This window comes from Notechis scutatus, chromosome 5 (genome assembly GCF_049901735.1).
Source record: "Notechis scutatus isolate UNSWTSFEM ecotype Mainland chromosome 5, rNotScu1.2, whole genome shotgun sequence".
NCBI lineage: Eukaryota > Metazoa > Chordata > Lepidosauria > Squamata > Elapidae > Notechis > Notechis scutatus.
The window spans coordinates 44,908,120-44,926,156 of record NC_142013.1 but is presented as its reverse complement, the minus strand read 5'-3'; the positions used below and the strand labels follow the sequence as shown (position 1 = coordinate 44,926,156).

Sequence of the window (18,037 nt, the reverse complement as noted above, 5' to 3'; positions counted from 1 at the left end):
AATCCTACATAACTAATTTTCCTGAACATTCGATACAAGTATGGAAAATACTGTTGGAAAATGCAGTGTTAATAAAAGCATAGTGTAAAGGATATAATATTTATAATGGAGCATGCTCTTACTACTCTCTAGACATATAGCTATTTCATTTTATAACCTCATCTTCAATATTTTCATACCTGGATATTTTCCAAACCTTGTAAAGCTAATTTTAAAAATCAGTGGTTTTAAATTTCTGTTTGATTGGGGATTTAAAGTTTGTTTTTTTTTAAATGGATATGGATGTATCACTTCTTTCCTTCCTTCCAGAAGTGCAGTGCTATGAAATTCCTGTTTTCTATGAACTTCCTACAAATTCAGGGTCTGCTTTTTGGGTCAACCAAGTGTTGATCCAATGATTGCAATAGGAATGGCTTATTGCCTGAACCTAATGTCATTGGCTGTCAGTGACTGAACCAAAGCCAGCCAGCTTTAATGGGACTAGAACTCATAGTCTCCTGGACTAAACTATCATTTATTTATCTGTCTGTCCATCCATCTACATACATACATACAATTGATGCCCTTGGTTAATCCTGAAAACTGTGAAGAAACAATAATGTCTCCAAGTATCTGAGAGCAAGCAAAAGAAAAAGCAAGTTTAAAATATAAGAAAGCAGATTTTGATTGAGCCTTAGGAAAGATTTCATAATAATAATTACTCTTCAACAATGGAACTGACAGTCTCATTATTTAATGCTTTTCTCTAGTTCCTTTACCAGTTCAACTACTTAAAGAAATACTGCATGGCTCTCTACTAGGCAAGGATCCATAGTAGATTCCTACATTGGGAAGGGTTCCAACCGTTGCATTATGAAATGAAATGCAATTCTAAAAGCATTTTGAAAATGTAAAGTGAACAAAATGAATATTGATGAGTTTTCAGTGATTTATTATTATGACTAGTTTTCTTCTTTAATGTGTGTTCGACACATTTATACTGAGGGGCAATGAATTCTATAAATGATGGGAAAGTATTTGTAATTACTTCCAGTTGAATACAACCTGACTTATATGTTGAATGTGCCACTTTATTTAAGCTTAGATACAGAACCAATATTACAGACTAAAATATTTGGTGTGGAGATGGCATTTCCTTGGCTTAACATTTAATAACATTTGACTACAGTTTGTGCAGCACTTCATGTTTTCTAATTTCTAGCAAAGCCTAAGAGACCATCTGCATAACTCTAATTATGTAGCAAGTAATATAGGGTTTTTCCCCTTAGAAATAAAATACTTTTAGTTACAGATTGGAATGTATGAAATTCTCTAATAACAATTTACATGGAACATGATATCAAGGCTAGTTTTGTGAGACTGAAATAATGTACAGACAGAATGAATGTGTCAGTTTCCTTAATATATATCCTTAAAGTATCTATTTTATGGGAGGTGGGATATTCTTGCTCTGAGCAGCTGGCTCAGTAAATACCTCTTTAATGAAATTACAATTGGTATTTGTATGTTGGATATGTAGATATTTCATATTAACTGACAAGAGAACTGAAGGTAGCAACAGCTATAAACTACCAGCAGGAAAGAGCCATTTCTTTAAATTTATTCTCTGTAGTGCAATAAATAGAACAATGCAAGAAAACATGGTAAACTAAAAATAATATGCAACTTGCCCTGCTTTTACAATGAAATATTATGTTGCTAAAAAATTCTTTTGGTAACCTAAGAACCAATTCTGTTTTAATGGAAAATTAAGAAAAAATCTCTGGTCTCATTTTGCTTTGGCAAATATATTTTTTCTGGGAATGGAAAAAGATAAAGTGAAATGAACATTATCACTAGTTAACTTGATAAACAAAGTTCCTATCATTAATGCCATGGGAAATTCTGCATTACCCATCTAAACTATTTGCATTTCCTGTTGCTTTTCACCAGGCAATGTACCAAAAATAGCATATTGTTATTATTTCTACCTCCTCCTCTACAAGTGAAACAAAAAGAAGATTCTAATTATCTAGTCATTTTTTTGTTTTTGTTTCAATTAATGATATAAATGGTACTGTTACTTATTAAATCTACCTCTATCTGTTCTAACATGCTGGAATTTTTAGTGATAATTTCCAAGAAAAGATACCCTGATAAATGTAAGTTGTGGGATTTAGCACTTCATATATTTCCATGGTGATAAGATAGGAATTTGGGATTCACTTTTGAAATCGGGCATTTCATACAATAAAATTTGTCCTACTTTGTTCCTCTATGGCTTGATGCTTGAATTCAGTAAGCAATACACCCACAGCCTAAAAGAAAGGGTAAATGGACATTTAGCTTGAAAGTGATATAATGCATTGTTTATGCCAAGAGATGGGATCTAGCCATTGCTGTCATTATTTGATGAGCTGTAGACCAGTTATAGGGTCCTTTATTTGTTTTTATACTAAATAGAGACATTCATATTGGCATATTTCTTGATTTTTTTAGTGACCTTCAATACAATCATGGTGTTCTCTGCAACAATCATGGTGTTAGGAGTGGGAGGCATGGAGTTTTGGTTATTCTACAACTTCCTCTATGATTAGTGACAATTGATACTGGGGGAGAGAGGGTAGAAACATAGCTCTAAATCCCTTGATGTGTGGGTTGTCATACATCTGTATTTTTCCCCTGTTCCTATTTAATATCTACGGAACACTATTGGGTAGCTTGCCCAAAAGAAGAAAGGTAGATATCATCCATACTGTGTGCTGATAATATCCTTCTTTCATTTTCACCTGTGTGAGCCAAACAGTGCTATAAATATTCTTTTGCAGTGTTTCAAGGCAGCGGGAAGAGGAGGCTCAGTTTTAGGTCAACCTTGGCAAAATGAAACAGCTATCAATTTTGCAGTCCTCCCTCCCCTCAGGAGCTAGGCCTTATCATATCTGACTATGAATGGAGTAGCATTCTCCTACTAATTTACACATAAATTAGAAAAAATGTTTTTCTGTATGATATAAAGGAATTAATGTTGATCACATGAGCAGATTTTCTGTTTAAATTAATAATGAGCAATGTTAAATGAAGGCTGGAGAAATTTTTTTTCTGCAATTAAACATAGCTCTTTAAAACATTTTGTCTTAATGAACCTATACTGTTTTCAGTTTTTCAGCAGTATACATCAAGGAGATTTATTTCTTTTATGAAATGAATAGAGTAGGTCAGAGAATGTTGTTAAAACCTTGACAATAGAAGGGACAAAGCTAATATATTATTTCTGTGTTTGTGTGAGATGGAATGTCAGAAAATATATATTGTCAGATATAGTTTACACTGAATTAACCTGACAGCTTCTGAGCACTGTAGTGGCTAAGGAAGAATCTTCAATTTGATATACTATCTTTGGTTAATAGAAAATTAATAGTAGAAGGCATGTTAATTTTATTTGGAAATGGTTATTAAAAAGAAATACTGATGTTGAAAATTTTACCATTTCTTGCCTGATTTAACCATTAGTCATTGCTCATTAAAAGAAAAACAGGAGCGGAGTCTCTTATTTTCTTCAAAGAAAATTCACTACTGTGTTTTATAAACTGAGATCCTGGGAGGTTTGAAATTCCAGTGCTTAAGGGCTGAATTACAATATCAAAAAAGTAATACAGGCTTTCAGAAGAACATGCTTCTAAGAGGATTGAAAAAATAGTTATGCTTTCACTGGAATTTGGAATTTGCAATGAAGATAACAGCAACCTCCATAACAAATTATTTTATGAAAACATTCTTTGGTATTGTTTCTAAAGCTCTGCTAATCAGCATATTATTGATGAAAGCATGATTTCTAAAGTGTATAAATATAATGGTAGTATATGGATGTGAGCTTTCTATTGCTTTGTTGTCCATTTATAATAATATTAACAAATATTATCTTTAATATTTTATGCTTTTTAATTATTTTCTTCCCTTGTTCACAATACATGTTGTTTGCTAAAACAATTATATGAAAATATTAATTGCATTTATATATTAAAACTCATACAGTGTGCAGTTTTCAAAATTGGATTGTTAATATTCTTCCCAAATCATGACCCTAATGGGATTTTTGGCTATCAACCATTGCTTTTTATATTTTAATACTTTCCAGTCATTTTTTAAAGAAGCATAGCTTGACAATATTTGCCCGACTCTTAAATTATACTTAAATAGTTCCCTATATGGAAAAAAATTCTTATGCAAAATTTTATAATGTTTTAAAATCAAGTAACTAAGGCATGTTGGCTATTACCTATACTTTATATTGTCTGATAGTACTGTATATATTAATTCAAATAAATTTAATGTACAATTATGTACAAGTAAGTTTCCTTGAAATCAATACTTTTCTTGGCAATTTTATGTAATAGTAATGAGCTTTTTTTTCAAAAGAGAAGTTTTTGACCACAAATTCCATGGTTCATGAAGTTGGAAGAAAATAAATCAGAAAAATGACTTTAAAAACAAAACTATAATTTCCTGGAAGCTTTTCAATTACATCTAGTTGCCACCCAAATAAATAAAAATTGGTTATCTTTGCTCTCATAAGAGAGCACTGTTTTGCTCTAATGCGCACACAGAGACACACAAAATCAGGAATATATGTTTAGGAAGAATAGAGGTGTTCTAGGCAAAACAGTTCAGTTGTATAGTTCAGAGTACAATACTCACTCAATTCTGCCTATCAATCCTCCAAGGACCAGCCTAGGATACCACAATTACATATGCTATTACTATTTTTAATAGAATTATAGTAACAGAATCTTGCAATTCTGAATTTTCTATGCCCACCTTCTTTCTTCCATCTTATGAGAACTAGAAATAGTCTTGTCTAAGATGCTTATTACGGATTTGCCTGGGACCAGGGGTAGGATTCTACCAGTTCAGCCCGGTTCTACAGAACCGGTAGGTCTGAAAAGCAGCTGACAGCGAACCAGTTCACTGCAATGATCTTCTGGTCTTCTCTTTGGCCCAACCACCCACCTGAGCTCTAGGCTGTGCTTTATTCCCTGCTTTTTCCTCATCAGCTGCTTTGCGTAGCACAGCTGAGTGCGACTCATCAGCTCGAGAAGGTGAATGCTTGCCAGAGCCAGTACTTTGTAAATAGTGTGCGAGCGCGTGCAAAGCACGCGTTCACCAAACGGGTTGTTATGCCGTTAGGCTCCCACCCCTGCCTGGGACTCCGATTTCTTTTCTTTCTGACCAAAAATATACAATAACATATATCTTTGCATATTATTTTTTTAAATTTCCAATTACATTCCATTTAGTAAGGATTTCCTTAAATTCATATTTTAATTCAAGGCTTTTTATATTCATGTTTTTTAAATATACAGTTTCTTGCAGGCATTTATAAATTTAAAAACTAAGAAAAAATTCAGAAGAAATATATGAAAGATAAAGTTAGTTTGGTTGTGTATATGATTGTGTACATATGACCAAGGCCAGTGCTGGTTTTGGAAAGCTTTTTCTGCATTGTCTATTATTGTTATCTCAATTTACTATTGTTTATTGTATATTAAATATAATTATCTCATTTATTCTTAAAATAATGTAAAGAAAAATGTAGACTTTTTCTGATGCTTTTTTATTTGAATATATTTAAATATAATTAGTCCAATAAGCCATGAATAACTGAATTTGATGTAATGTCTAAATTCATAAAATGAATAAAAGGAAATTGGTTCCTTGGTTTCCTCACAAATTAAGCTGTATTATTCCCTTTAACAGTTAAAGTACCATGTTCTATGAAACAGGCTCCTCCTACTACAAATAATCTATCTTGCTTTAAGATAATGCAAATTCAAATTTGTGAATAAGAATAATTATTCAAAACTAGTAAATATTTCCACATTTTGTGTTGAGATAAATCTATACATCAGGCTGCCTAAAATGTCATTTTCTAATTGATATAATTTCTAATTCTGAAATACCTTGCATTAAATTAAATTAAAACTAAATATTACAACTAATGTACGGAAAATAAATAACTTCATAATGTGCTGCTTCTAATTTCTAAGTATCCTTATGAATGTGTGTCACATTTTTGCCACAACCTTATTTCATAGTAGAAGAAAATCACTTCTCTATAAATCAACATACAATTTTTTAATAAAAACAGGGATCAATGTATAAACTTAGATTGTGAGTGCCTTGCATCACTTACCATTTAGTGCTCTTTTTCAAGTGTATTATGTAAAGTTTTGTCAAATTTTGTAGCTATAGCTATTCTTCCCCCAATTGCTTAGAATTAGAACTAATATTTTCAGCTTATTACTATGAACCTGAAACATAAATATATTACAATCATTGTAAGAAATAACAGAGCAGAATATCATCTGGGAGTAATTTACTTCTGAATTAATAACATACATGAAAAATTTGTAAGCATGGGGATACATATTCCATATTTGTTATTTTAAATATTATCCTCACAGAATTACAATTAATCTGTATTACAATACGTGAAACATAAACATAATGAATGAACAAACTACTAAGCTTCCAATTTCTACATGTGTTTGTTTTTGTAAGTCGTCTACAACATCTCCACTTGTTATGACAATCTTGTCTGTTTTTATGTATGTCAGATAAGCCTATTCCTGTTAATTTTTAATTAGAATTTGTCTTGTTATTGTTCATATTACATATCACAATGTCCTGATAATACTGTCCTGTTAGCATTCCATGGAATTATTTCCCTAGCTTTATCAATATCTTACGTCATACTTTCCAACCCATATCTCATTTGTTGATTCATTCTGACTCCTGTTATATTCACTATGGTTTGGTTTCTTTGGTTTTAAAGCCTCACTTTATTCCCTTTAAAAGTTTCTATTCTTTCTCCATAACATACTGGAGTGGCTGCATATGAACCAAGCACTTTTACTCTTAACTAAAGCAATAACAGATTATAATGTACTTCTAATTCCATGTTCAAAATTGAGAATATTTGGTGGGCATATGTAAATATGACATCATCAATAGTTGATCATTAAGTTTCACATAGTTGGTAAGTTTGGGAGAATAAAAATTAGAATATCTCTGCTCAGGGAAGAACAGAATCCACCCTTTACAACAGGGGTGTCAAACTCAAGGCCCACAGGACAGATCCTCCCTGCAGGGTGCTTAAATCTGACCCATGGGACTGGCCTGGAAATAGCAAAAGACCGGTCCATGGTGCCTCTGGCAGCCAAAAGAGGGTACAGGGTCATGCGTGGCCCCCTATGCCCCATTTTCTTCCTGGATGGCCTCCTGCAGCACTCTGCCAGCCCAAACGGGGCATGGGAGGTCTCACGGACCCCCAGTGCCCCATTTTGGCCAGTAGGGTGCTACAGGAGGCGTCTATCCCATCTCCCTTCTGCCGACCTCTGGAGGAGAACTACAATGCTGATCCAGCCCTTGAAGAAATCCAGTTTGACACCCCTGCTTTACAATGATAGCTTTTAAGGCTAGCAATAGGTAGCACACCATTTCAATTGTGATTTATATTTTAATAAAAATGTGAGGTGTTTTTTTAAGAAGAGCCTGCACATTAAAATAACCTGATGCCCTGGGAAAATAATAATAACATATTTTTTTTGCAGGAAAATCCATGATTCCTATTGACCTTAAACCAAATAATTTGAGAAAAATAGAATACAAACTTTAGAAACTTTAAATTATTCCTATTAATGTAAAAAAAAGTTAATAATAAAAATAACTTTTTATTCCTTGAAAGCTATTATAGTATAAATTGGCCCAATCTGGTCTCATTTTCAGTGTATCAAATAGGAAATTATGTGAAATGGTATATACACAAATAAAGCTAGATGAATATTATGTAAACCCATATTTTAAAATTAATACAGCATTCAAATAATTGTTTATAATAAAGCATCTTGTTTATAAAACATTTTAAAAAATAATTTTCCCTAAAGACATGCTATAATGTATATTGTTGAGAACATTTAGCATGTATAGAAATCTTACAGATCTTACTTTTACTTTGGTTGCTTAAAATCTAAAATTCCCCTTAATGTAACTAAGTTATTACAGAGCTGAGATATTTTGATAGGTATATTTCATATTCATCAGATCAGAATAAAATTTAGGATATTATATTCTGATAATAGTGCTATCTGATTGTAGTGGTTTAGAATAAGGACAGTATAAGTGATATTTCTAATATAACTTTAATGTGACATGAACATAGCCATACTAATTTTATGGCTGTAAAACTTTAAGTAATACATGGTTCAGTAAAAGTGTCATGAAGATTAATTTTTAGTGGAATTATGTCATTTCATATAATGAATTATCTTCTAGAGATGTTTCTGTGTTAGAATAATGATGACAGCATACCAGGTGAAAAATTAAACTTGGTAAAAATTCTCTTTTCTATTCTAAAAGCAGATATGATATCAAAGATGATTATACTTTGCGTATTAAAAAGGCTATGAGCTCAGATGAAGGAACATACACATGCATAACTGAAAACAGAGTTGGAAAAGTTGAATCATCTGCAACTCTTACAGTTCGAGGTGAGTTTTGAACTATTTAAAACATATAACTACATATAACATAGTCGGACATATCATTTGGTGGCTGATACTAATACAGGATACAATTGTATTTAAATAACCAGCTCTTACTTGTAGCTTACTTTGATCACTGATAGTAGTTGTCAAGAATATCACACAGAAAAGCTTTTTTTTTTTTTGACATTTATACACTTCCTAATGATTAAAAGTAGATTTTGATGCCATTACATTTATTATAGCAAGAGAAAGTTCTGAAAACTCATGAAACCTCTTTTTTTACTGTAATCCCAAGAGACAATAAAAAAAGAGCTTTATATTTTTATAAGCATTACATAATTAAGTGCCTATACATTTTGTTCTTGGAAATCTTATAAATAAGGAAATTGAAGAAAAAAGTTCACAATTTCACATTTAAATGAAACAGTAGCAAATACAGCTGACATATATCTCCTTATCCAAATGAAGTTCCAGTACTGTTGTGACAAAAATTAAGAATAGATATATGAACAAGAGTTTATAGTTTTCTTCATTACAGCTGACCATGCAGCAACAGGTGACTATAAAGCCAGTCATCAAGAAATATGAGCTTTTATTTTTCACAGTAAATTTAATATATCAGACTAGTACAATATATAAAGAATCAAGAAAGAATTAGATGAATGTATGAGGAAGGAGGAAAAATGTGGTGATATGAGACTGCTATACTATACATATGTATCAACACAGTTCAGATAAGGGAATGTAGATCTTTTTTTGATGTAGAAAAAGAAGTAGAAAATATCAAGGTACGCAAAAGGGAGGGCCAATAGACACTATATTGTATAAAATACAATAGATAGTATATTATATAAGTTACAATAAATTATTGAATTGGTTGCCATTTTTTTCCAAACACTTGTTATTTTTTATGATGTGTGACTTTTGAAAATTCATAACTACAGTAACTTTTTTTGGAATTTTTTTTAACAAAATACAGTATCTATTGTGATTGCCTGTGGATTCTGATTTTTGGTCTGCCATATATAAAACAAGATGGTTTTACAACTTGATATGTATGTGAGAGACAATTTTATTATATAAGGGATACCGAGGAACAAAATATTTGTGGAGATTTCATATTTTCACTGTTAACCTAATCAATCTTGCATTCATATCATATTCTTTTTAGAGGATATGTTCTGCTGAAATTCTATTCATTCTCCTTTCAGTGTGTATTTTTCCCATTGCCAGCTGTGAACTTCATTGGTAATGAATGCAGCTGCAGGTCGTTTTATAAATGGGTATATACACACAAACATAAAAATAGAAGTATAAAAAATAATGGACATCATACAGACACTATTTCACATTTTAGCAGTATGTGCTAAAGATTTCACTAGAACTGCAGAAATTGCTTCATGAGTGGTTTTTCTCGTTTATCCTCATTATATTATACTGTATAAATTTACGTGGTCTGCTTTATTAGAATATAGGTCAACTGATCTGAATGCCAGCTTTTATAATATGGTTTAGTTAATTGATGAATTTGGATGGAAAAAGAAAGGAAAAAATGGGGAAAAAAGGCATACTAATTCTGGCAGTGTGAAACTCCAGATTTTTTAAAATAGAGGTTTTATGCTTTATGTTTACAATTAATAGTTCCCTATTATACTTAAACCTTATATAACAATGAATTGCCTCATATATTTCATGCAATCTTCGGAACAGGCATTAGTACTTTAAGAGTACAGTTCACTCTAATAAAAGCAAAACAATAAGGTAGAGTTTATATATATAAATCTAAAGTATTTTAAGTCTAATCCAAATAAGTCATAGCAATTAATTCTTAAATAACACCGTTCCTTAAATCAGAGATTACAAATCATGGAAATTGAAATAAACACAATTGCAGTTTTTTAGTGCGTGTTTTTGTCTGCTCTCTTTTTTATATACATTTTATTTAGAGTAAGAGAATGACTGAATGGGAATATAATTGAGAAGAATCCTTCAGCAGTGTCCAGATTTTCTGAATATAAAGGTTTTGTTTTTTGGCAAGCAATTAAATAATGAAGTTGAAATCCAAATTAGAATCCACCTTCTTTCTTCAAGTTCACCAGATTCTGTTAGCAAAAGTAATTTGGAAAATTTGTTTCATGTTCCAAATGGAATTAATCTTAAAAATAAAAACTTAATAAATTTCCAGTGTTGAATTTCTGTTTTAAATCCCTTTTTACTTTGTATGGTGGTTTCCTTAACAACAATTACAGAGCTTTTATTGTTTTTGAATTATATTAATATTAAACCATGCCTTATAACATTGAAACTGCCAAATTATGAATTTTTCTTTTGAACAGTGTAATTTACTCCATAGAAAACATGCACAGGATAAAACTTGATTAGAAATGTAATGATTTTATGAATATAACTAATTAAATTTCATCTCTGAAGTATTTGGGCATCTTTAATTGCTCTGTGTCTTGTTCCATGAACTATTTGAATTATACAAGTTTAAAGCTCTCGTAACATTAAACCTCTTTCATACATTCCTTGGCTCTGAGTTACTTCAAATAAAACCATGACATGCATACTTTTGCCAGACAATACTGTTATGAAAAATAGTGACTGTAACAACTGAAGTGTGTTAGATGTACACAAATTTAGTTCTGCTTGGCAACAGTATATTATTTTCTTTCAAAGTCTTAATCCTTTGGCATAGAAAGATACTAGAGAACATTATTCTTTTAGAAATATATACATAAAATAATAGTAAGGTTAACTAATATTAAACACTGTTGGTTTGACAATGTCCTAATTTAATTATAAATGTGTTGTAGCATCTCTTCTGAAAGTGGCAAGTCAGTCAATAAATATTCACACCGCGAATTTTAAAGTAATTATGGTTATATCATGTCAAAACATATCCATTTCTTGTGTTTGAAGCCTACAAAATTATAACTGAAAATGGTGTTTTATTGTGCAAATCATAAAGAAAATTTTTTAAACAATTTAAATAAGTAAAAGCTGCACATTTCAAAGAAACTTATAAATTTATTTTGTGAAGCTTGACTAATGCAGCTGAATAATATAATAATTACCGTATATACTCGAGTATAAGTCGACCCGAATATAAGCCGAGGCACCTAATTTTACACAAAAAACTGGGAAAACTTATTGACTCGAGTATAAGCCAAGGGTGGGAAATGTAGCAGCTACTGGTAAATTTCAAAAATAAAAATAATTAATTTGGGAAACGATCTCACTATCATGAAAGGTTTAATTGATTCACTAACCCAAAAGAAGAAGATGATGATGACAGCGGGAGGCAGGAGTCACTCTCTTCCCCTTCCTCGGAGGCCCCCTGAGTCAGGAGTCACTACCGCCGGCGCGGCCCCAGTCCCGCCGCCTCGGGAAGGGAAAGGCAAAGCGCTTTTTGCCTTTCCCTTCCCGGCGGGCTGTTGGGAGTCGCTGCCGCCGGAGGCCGCGACTCCACACCATTTTTTCAGAGGTGAATCTGACTCGAGTATAAGCCGAGGGGGATTTTTTCAGCACAAAAAATGGGCTGAAAAACTAGGCTTATACTCGAGTATATACAGTAAGTATTTAATAATATTATGTGATTAATTCTTTAACTGCTTTGTTTCTTCTACAAAATGTTCCATGTAGACCTAAATTTGCCCTTCAATCAAATAAGAGCTGACACATAAGCCAAACACTGTTAATATGACAATCTAATGCCATGATAGACACCTGCTAAACTGAAGACACTCAGTTAACATATATTTGAAAGAAAAATATCCATTTATCAATATCAGGTCCATTTTTTTTTAAAAAAAGGTAAGAGTTACCCAACAGTATTTTCTGAAATTCTGTTAAAATCCCTTTGATCATTCAAAATTAGTTGTTTTAATTTTATCATCTCAATCAGTGAATATGGAAAAATACATTTTCTTTATTACTAAAATATTATACATACACACAGATATTACTACATATTTTTGGCTTTTCTCCAAAATCCTAGCTAGATACGGTTAAACGCCATTGGTGTTTAAGTCAAATATTGATGTTATTCCTTCTTTTCATTGGATTAATATTTTCCAATGTGTGAGTTTGGATTAAATAAAAGAAAATCTGGAGATTGAGCTGCTTTTCTTTAAATATTTATAATGACATTTGATAGTGTCATATGAACCTAACAATAGAAGTAATCAGATCACTAATTCTATATAATTAAATTCTATGCATGTATTTCTTGATTCAGTTTTAAAATCATAAATAGTAGAAAGAAATTATTAATTATGGTTGCTATATATGAATAATGTTCAGGTAATTATCCACATATAGCATAGCATTACACATCATGCGTTCTGACAAATTCTTTTTTTTTCTTTAATTTTGTTATGTTTTCACCACACCATTGTAATATCTCCAGTTCGTCCTGTTGGTAAGTAGCCATCCTTCTATCCATTTTAGCATAATTTCATATAATTCTCCATCTTTCATTTATTATCATACAGATGTGTTTTAAAATAATTATTATGTCAACTCATAAAATATTTATATGGAGTTGCCAACAGAAAGGGAGGGGAGCAGTGCGGCAGCTTGGAAACTGAAAGTGCATTCCATAAATAGTTTTCAAAGATAGTAACTAGGTGACTGAACTTTCTGCTGCGCAAAATTCTAACTGGAGAACATGATTGATGATTCTTGGCTATGGATGTGTCCCATTGGAGAATATGAATTATGATACACCCAGGGGTTGCGGGGAAACCAGGGTCAAGGATGACAATGAATTATGTGTCTCAAAGTTGGCTACACCCAGGCAGTGCAGAACATTTTAACTCCCAATAAATCCTTTTGAAGTTTTGAAAGATTGGCTTGAGAATCATGATTTGATTGGGGTAACTGCCAGAATCTTGACATATTAATTACTAAATAGAGAAGGAAAGAATTATTATTTACCTGTTTTCAAAGTTATTATACAGTACAAAAATTAGAATAATGCAAGGACCTTAATAATTTGGTGTCATGTCTGAATCTGAACTGTTGCATAATAGAAATAATGAATACATTTTTATTAAAAAACCTGCAATCTAATTTGTACCCTCACTGAAATAAATGAAATTATGTTCTTTGATTGTATCAGTAGTAATGTACTGGGAAAAAAATTAAAACAGCAGTGACTGGTATAAGTAGATTTATATTTTTGGTGTTGTATTCTTTGAAAAAATGCAAAAGTTATGCTTTAGCTGAAATGAATTTTATTTCTAATATTAAAGAAATATTTACACAGAAATTATTTAAGAATTGTTATTCATGTCATTTTTATTTGTATTAGAAATGCCAGTTGTGTTCAGTATGCTCAATATGATATACAACAGAATACTGGTACAATGTTCTGTGAAATGACATTTGTAGAGATTGTTTTTTCAGTGACATTGTTAAATAACTATACTAATACTGAGAGGTTATAAAACTGTTGATATCATTGCTATTATTTTATAGGGTTTCAACTGAAATAAAAGAAGCTTTTTACTAATGTGTCAAATACGTATGTGTCCTTTGGTTGTATGTGATATGAAATACAGGATAGGTATTGTTTTAAAAGTTTTCATTCTGTCTGAGAGGAAAAGAAAAGATCCAGAGTTAATCATTGCTTCTTGTATTATTTTCATTTTCCAAAACCAAACATTAAAATTCAATTTTAAATCATTAAATTATTGGTATAAATTATTAAATTAACCCTGCCTTCTCTATTAAAACAAATCATTTGTATCATGTGTTACTGAATTTGTGTATGCAGTCAAACACAGTTCTGCCTGTCATTGATTGGGATTGTAATAGATTATTATTAATCTGTTTAATATTTAACACCTGACCTCTCTTTGTAAAACATAACTAATAACTATTTTCCTTATTTCTGAGATATCTTTTTTTAACTTAAGCATTTAGATTATCTTCTATAGTTTACATTAGATAAATTCTGGAAATAGAGCATTCATTTATTTTTCCTCCATTGTTGTCTACTATTGTTCTCATCAGATTTTCAGATAGACAAATTGATATCTTCATACACAGAAATTCTATTGCACTGTTTCTACCTGCTTTGTTTGTCCCAAATATAGTAGCAGTTATTGTCCTGCTTCAGGTTTCAATTATACACTCACACACATTTGTTAAAGAAATTAACAGTTTACTCAAGTTCAAGGAGATATCAGCAGGCAATGAATGAAAATCAAAACAGACTCTCTGAATGAGCTTTCCTGGGGTGGATTTGCTTTCAACAGGAACATGCAGAATAATACTTAAAATCCAGTCCAGAGTTTCATCAGCCAGAGCAGAATGGTTAGCCAGTCCAGAGATCAAATTTTCACAAACAGAATCCAAATAAGCATCATGTAACAACCAGCACTCAAACAATTTCAGTGAAGGATGATGGCTCAGGGCTGCCTCTTAAATGAGGTTGCAGCAAGCTGTCTTTAAATAAGGGACTTTTTCTACATATTTAGACTGAGCACATGAGTTCTGAGCTGTGACCATCTCCCCCTCTCCACAATTTCCTCCAACCTCAGTTGAGGGTTTAGGATTTTTTGGGTATCAGCAATGGTGAAATACCAAGAGTGGTGCATCCTCCCAGGAACATTTCTCTCCACCGTTTCCCTTCCAGACTATCAAGTATTGTCATCAGTGTTGAAGCCAACATATTGATACTACAGCAATACGATATATGGAAGACTGAGTGCATTTTGATAATTGCAATTGATAACCCTCTGCTTCAATGGGAAAAAGAACTGGGAACTGGTCATTTAGTTTTTTTTGGATCTGCACTGAGTAACAAATGTCAGGTGGAAATTCACACAAAGCCTGCAAAAGACAAGGTGACTTAAGTTGATGATGTTGAAATTCTTTGCCTCCTGTACCTGGTCTTGAAGGACTTAGTGGGTTGCCTTCAGTTCCTATGAGAACTGATCTTTGACTAGAATTGATGAATTAAAGGAATTCAAAAGAAAGAAATAAGGGTAGAAACCATAATTAACTACCAGTAGGAACAGGGATATCTTTATGGAGGTGTATTTTACATTGTTGTAGACAAACTCCACTGCAGCCAGACACTCAACCCAATTGTCTTCTTGATAATTGACATAATCACAGAAATATTCTTAAGGATAGCATTCACAAGTTCAGGTTTGCCTGTCTGTTTGGATATGACAGCTGAGGAAAGATGGACTTGCACCCCCAAACCTGTTAGAGTAACATCCAAACGAAGCAGTGATTTCCTGGCCCTGATAAGAAATCAGATGCTCATGTAATTCATTTAGGTGGAAAATATTATCTAAAAAGAGACTTGTCACCTCCTTTGCTGTGAGTAAGCAGGTACAGGGAATGAAATGAACCACCAATAGGGTTGGTGGTCCTTTTGGTAGAGGTTCAATAATATATATTAAGGCAGTAATGGTATATATATTAAGGACATGCATAAGCACACCAACATGCCTACCATCCCTGTCTTAATGTTCCCTTTTATTCGTATCTATTTCATGTATTAATAATCATATTTTTACTTATATATATATTATCAAATGCATCATTGACTAAATAAATAAATAAATAAAGTATAGTCTGATATAGTGATATACAGAAGGACATGGTTTGTCAGGATCTTTCCAGGATTCACACTAATAGAAGTTCCCCAGGTAGCTTTTGTGGAATATCAACAACAATCAGGACAGGAAGTGACATACTGCTCCACCTCTATTTGGAGATGTAGCCAGCAGGATTTTTTACTCAATAAATATAGAATCTTAAATTGTCCAAAGTGTCTTGCCAATGGACTGTTGTGGCTCAGTCTTAGGACCATACTCCATAAGGGCTCAGTGGAAACTTAAATTGCAAGAATTTCTCCTGCAATTTCCCTCCAACAGGTCTGTGAATATCTAGATGTTACTGTTCCTTTAGTTCCTGTAAGTTAATGGAACATTGGAGCAACAGTGTTTTCTGAATGTTTGACAGTGGCAGATTGTGAGTCAGGGTCAGAACGTTCATAGAGGGAATCAGCACATTAGTTATATGAATATATGCAAGGGATATGATTCTGAAATTAAAGTGAACAAAGAAAAACATTGAGTGGATTAGTATTTGATTTAGTTTCCTGATAGTTTAAAGATGTTTATGATTTTGGTGATCAATACAGACTTCCACTGGGTGTCTGGCTCCTTCTATCAGATGTCTCAGGATTTCAGAAGTGGCTTTAATTGCTGGCAATTCCTTATCCAATGATACTGTTTTTCTCAGCCATCTTTCCATTTCTGAGAGTAATAGCTACAAGAGTATATATTGGAGGAACATCAAATCTGTCTGAAATAGTACTGCTCCCAACACTATCTCAAATATGTCAGTCTCTATAACAAAAGGACTTGCTGGATCTGAATGACAAAGATTGAGCTGAGAGGCAAATGCAGACTTTAAAGCTTCAAAAGCTTTCTGAACCTTATCATTGAACAGTGATCTTCTGGAAGAGGTTGGTCAATGGTACTGTGACTTCTAATAAAGAACTGGTCATAATTTGCAAAGCCCAGGATGCATTGTTCATCCTTGTGTGAGGACTACCAAAACAAGATAACATCCACCTTATCAGGATACATGGCACTATCAATAGAAGACATATGATTGCCTAGAAATTCTATTGTGGTACTCTCAAATTCATACTAAGTGAGTTTTGTAAATATATGATTTTTCTGCAGTCTCTGTAAATTGGTCTGATATGTTGTTCATGCTCTGCAATAGAAGTCAAGAAAATCAGAATATCATCAATATAAATAATGATGTAATACAGATACAGACAATCAGAGTTGGAAGGGACCTTGTAGGTCATCTAGTCCAACAGCCGAAGCAGGAGACCCTACACCATTTCTGACAAATGGCAGTCCAATCTCTTCTTGAAAGTCTCAAGTGATGGCGCTCCCACAACTTCCAAGGGCAAGCTGTTCCATTGGTTGATTGTTCTCACTGTCAGAAAGTTTCTCCTTGTTTCCAGGTTAAATCTCTCCTTGTTCAGTTTCCATCCATTATTCCTTGTCTGGCCTACAGGAGCTTTAGAAAATAGCCTGACCCCTTCCTCTCTGTGGCAGCCCCTCAAATATTGGAAGACTGCTATCATATCTCCCCTGGTCCTTCTCTTTACTAGACTAGCCAAGCCCAGTTCCTGCAACTGTTCATTGTATGTTTTAGCCTCCAGTCCCCTAATCATCCTGGTTGCTCTTCTCTGTACTTTTTCTAGAGTCTCAACATCTTTTTTATAATGTGGTGACCAAAACTGGATGCAGTACTCTAGGTGTGGTCTTACTAAGGCTTTATAGAGTGGTATTAGTACTTCCCTTGATCTTGACTGTATCCCTCTGTTAATACAACTTAGGATTGCATTAGCTTTTTTGGCGGCGGCTGCACATTGCTGGCTCATATTTAGCTGGTTGTCCACTAAGACTCTAAGATCCCTCTCACAGTTACTGCTATCGAGCCTGGTTTCACCCAGTCTATAT

General features: G+C 32.7%; 1 protein-coding gene across 12 annotated transcripts in view; it reads left to right on the top strand.

The window, feature by feature from the left end:
- Positions 1-18,037, top strand: part of ROBO2 (roundabout guidance receptor 2) — a 766,078-nt gene that overhangs the window by 620,434 nt on the left and 127,607 nt on the right. For 5 of the 12 annotated variants that reach the window (XM_087966645.1, XM_087966637.1, XM_087966646.1 and 2 more), the window contains exons 6-7: positions 8,395-8,525; positions 12,934-12,945. In XM_087966645.1, the coding sequence (XP_087822771.1) occupies positions 8,395-8,525; positions 12,934-12,945 (143 nt within the window). The remainder of the gene's footprint in view (positions 1-8,394; positions 8,526-12,933; positions 12,946-18,037) is intronic. The other 7 variants (XM_026664101.2, XM_087966647.1, XM_087966642.1 and 4 more) reach the window with 3 other exon arrangements.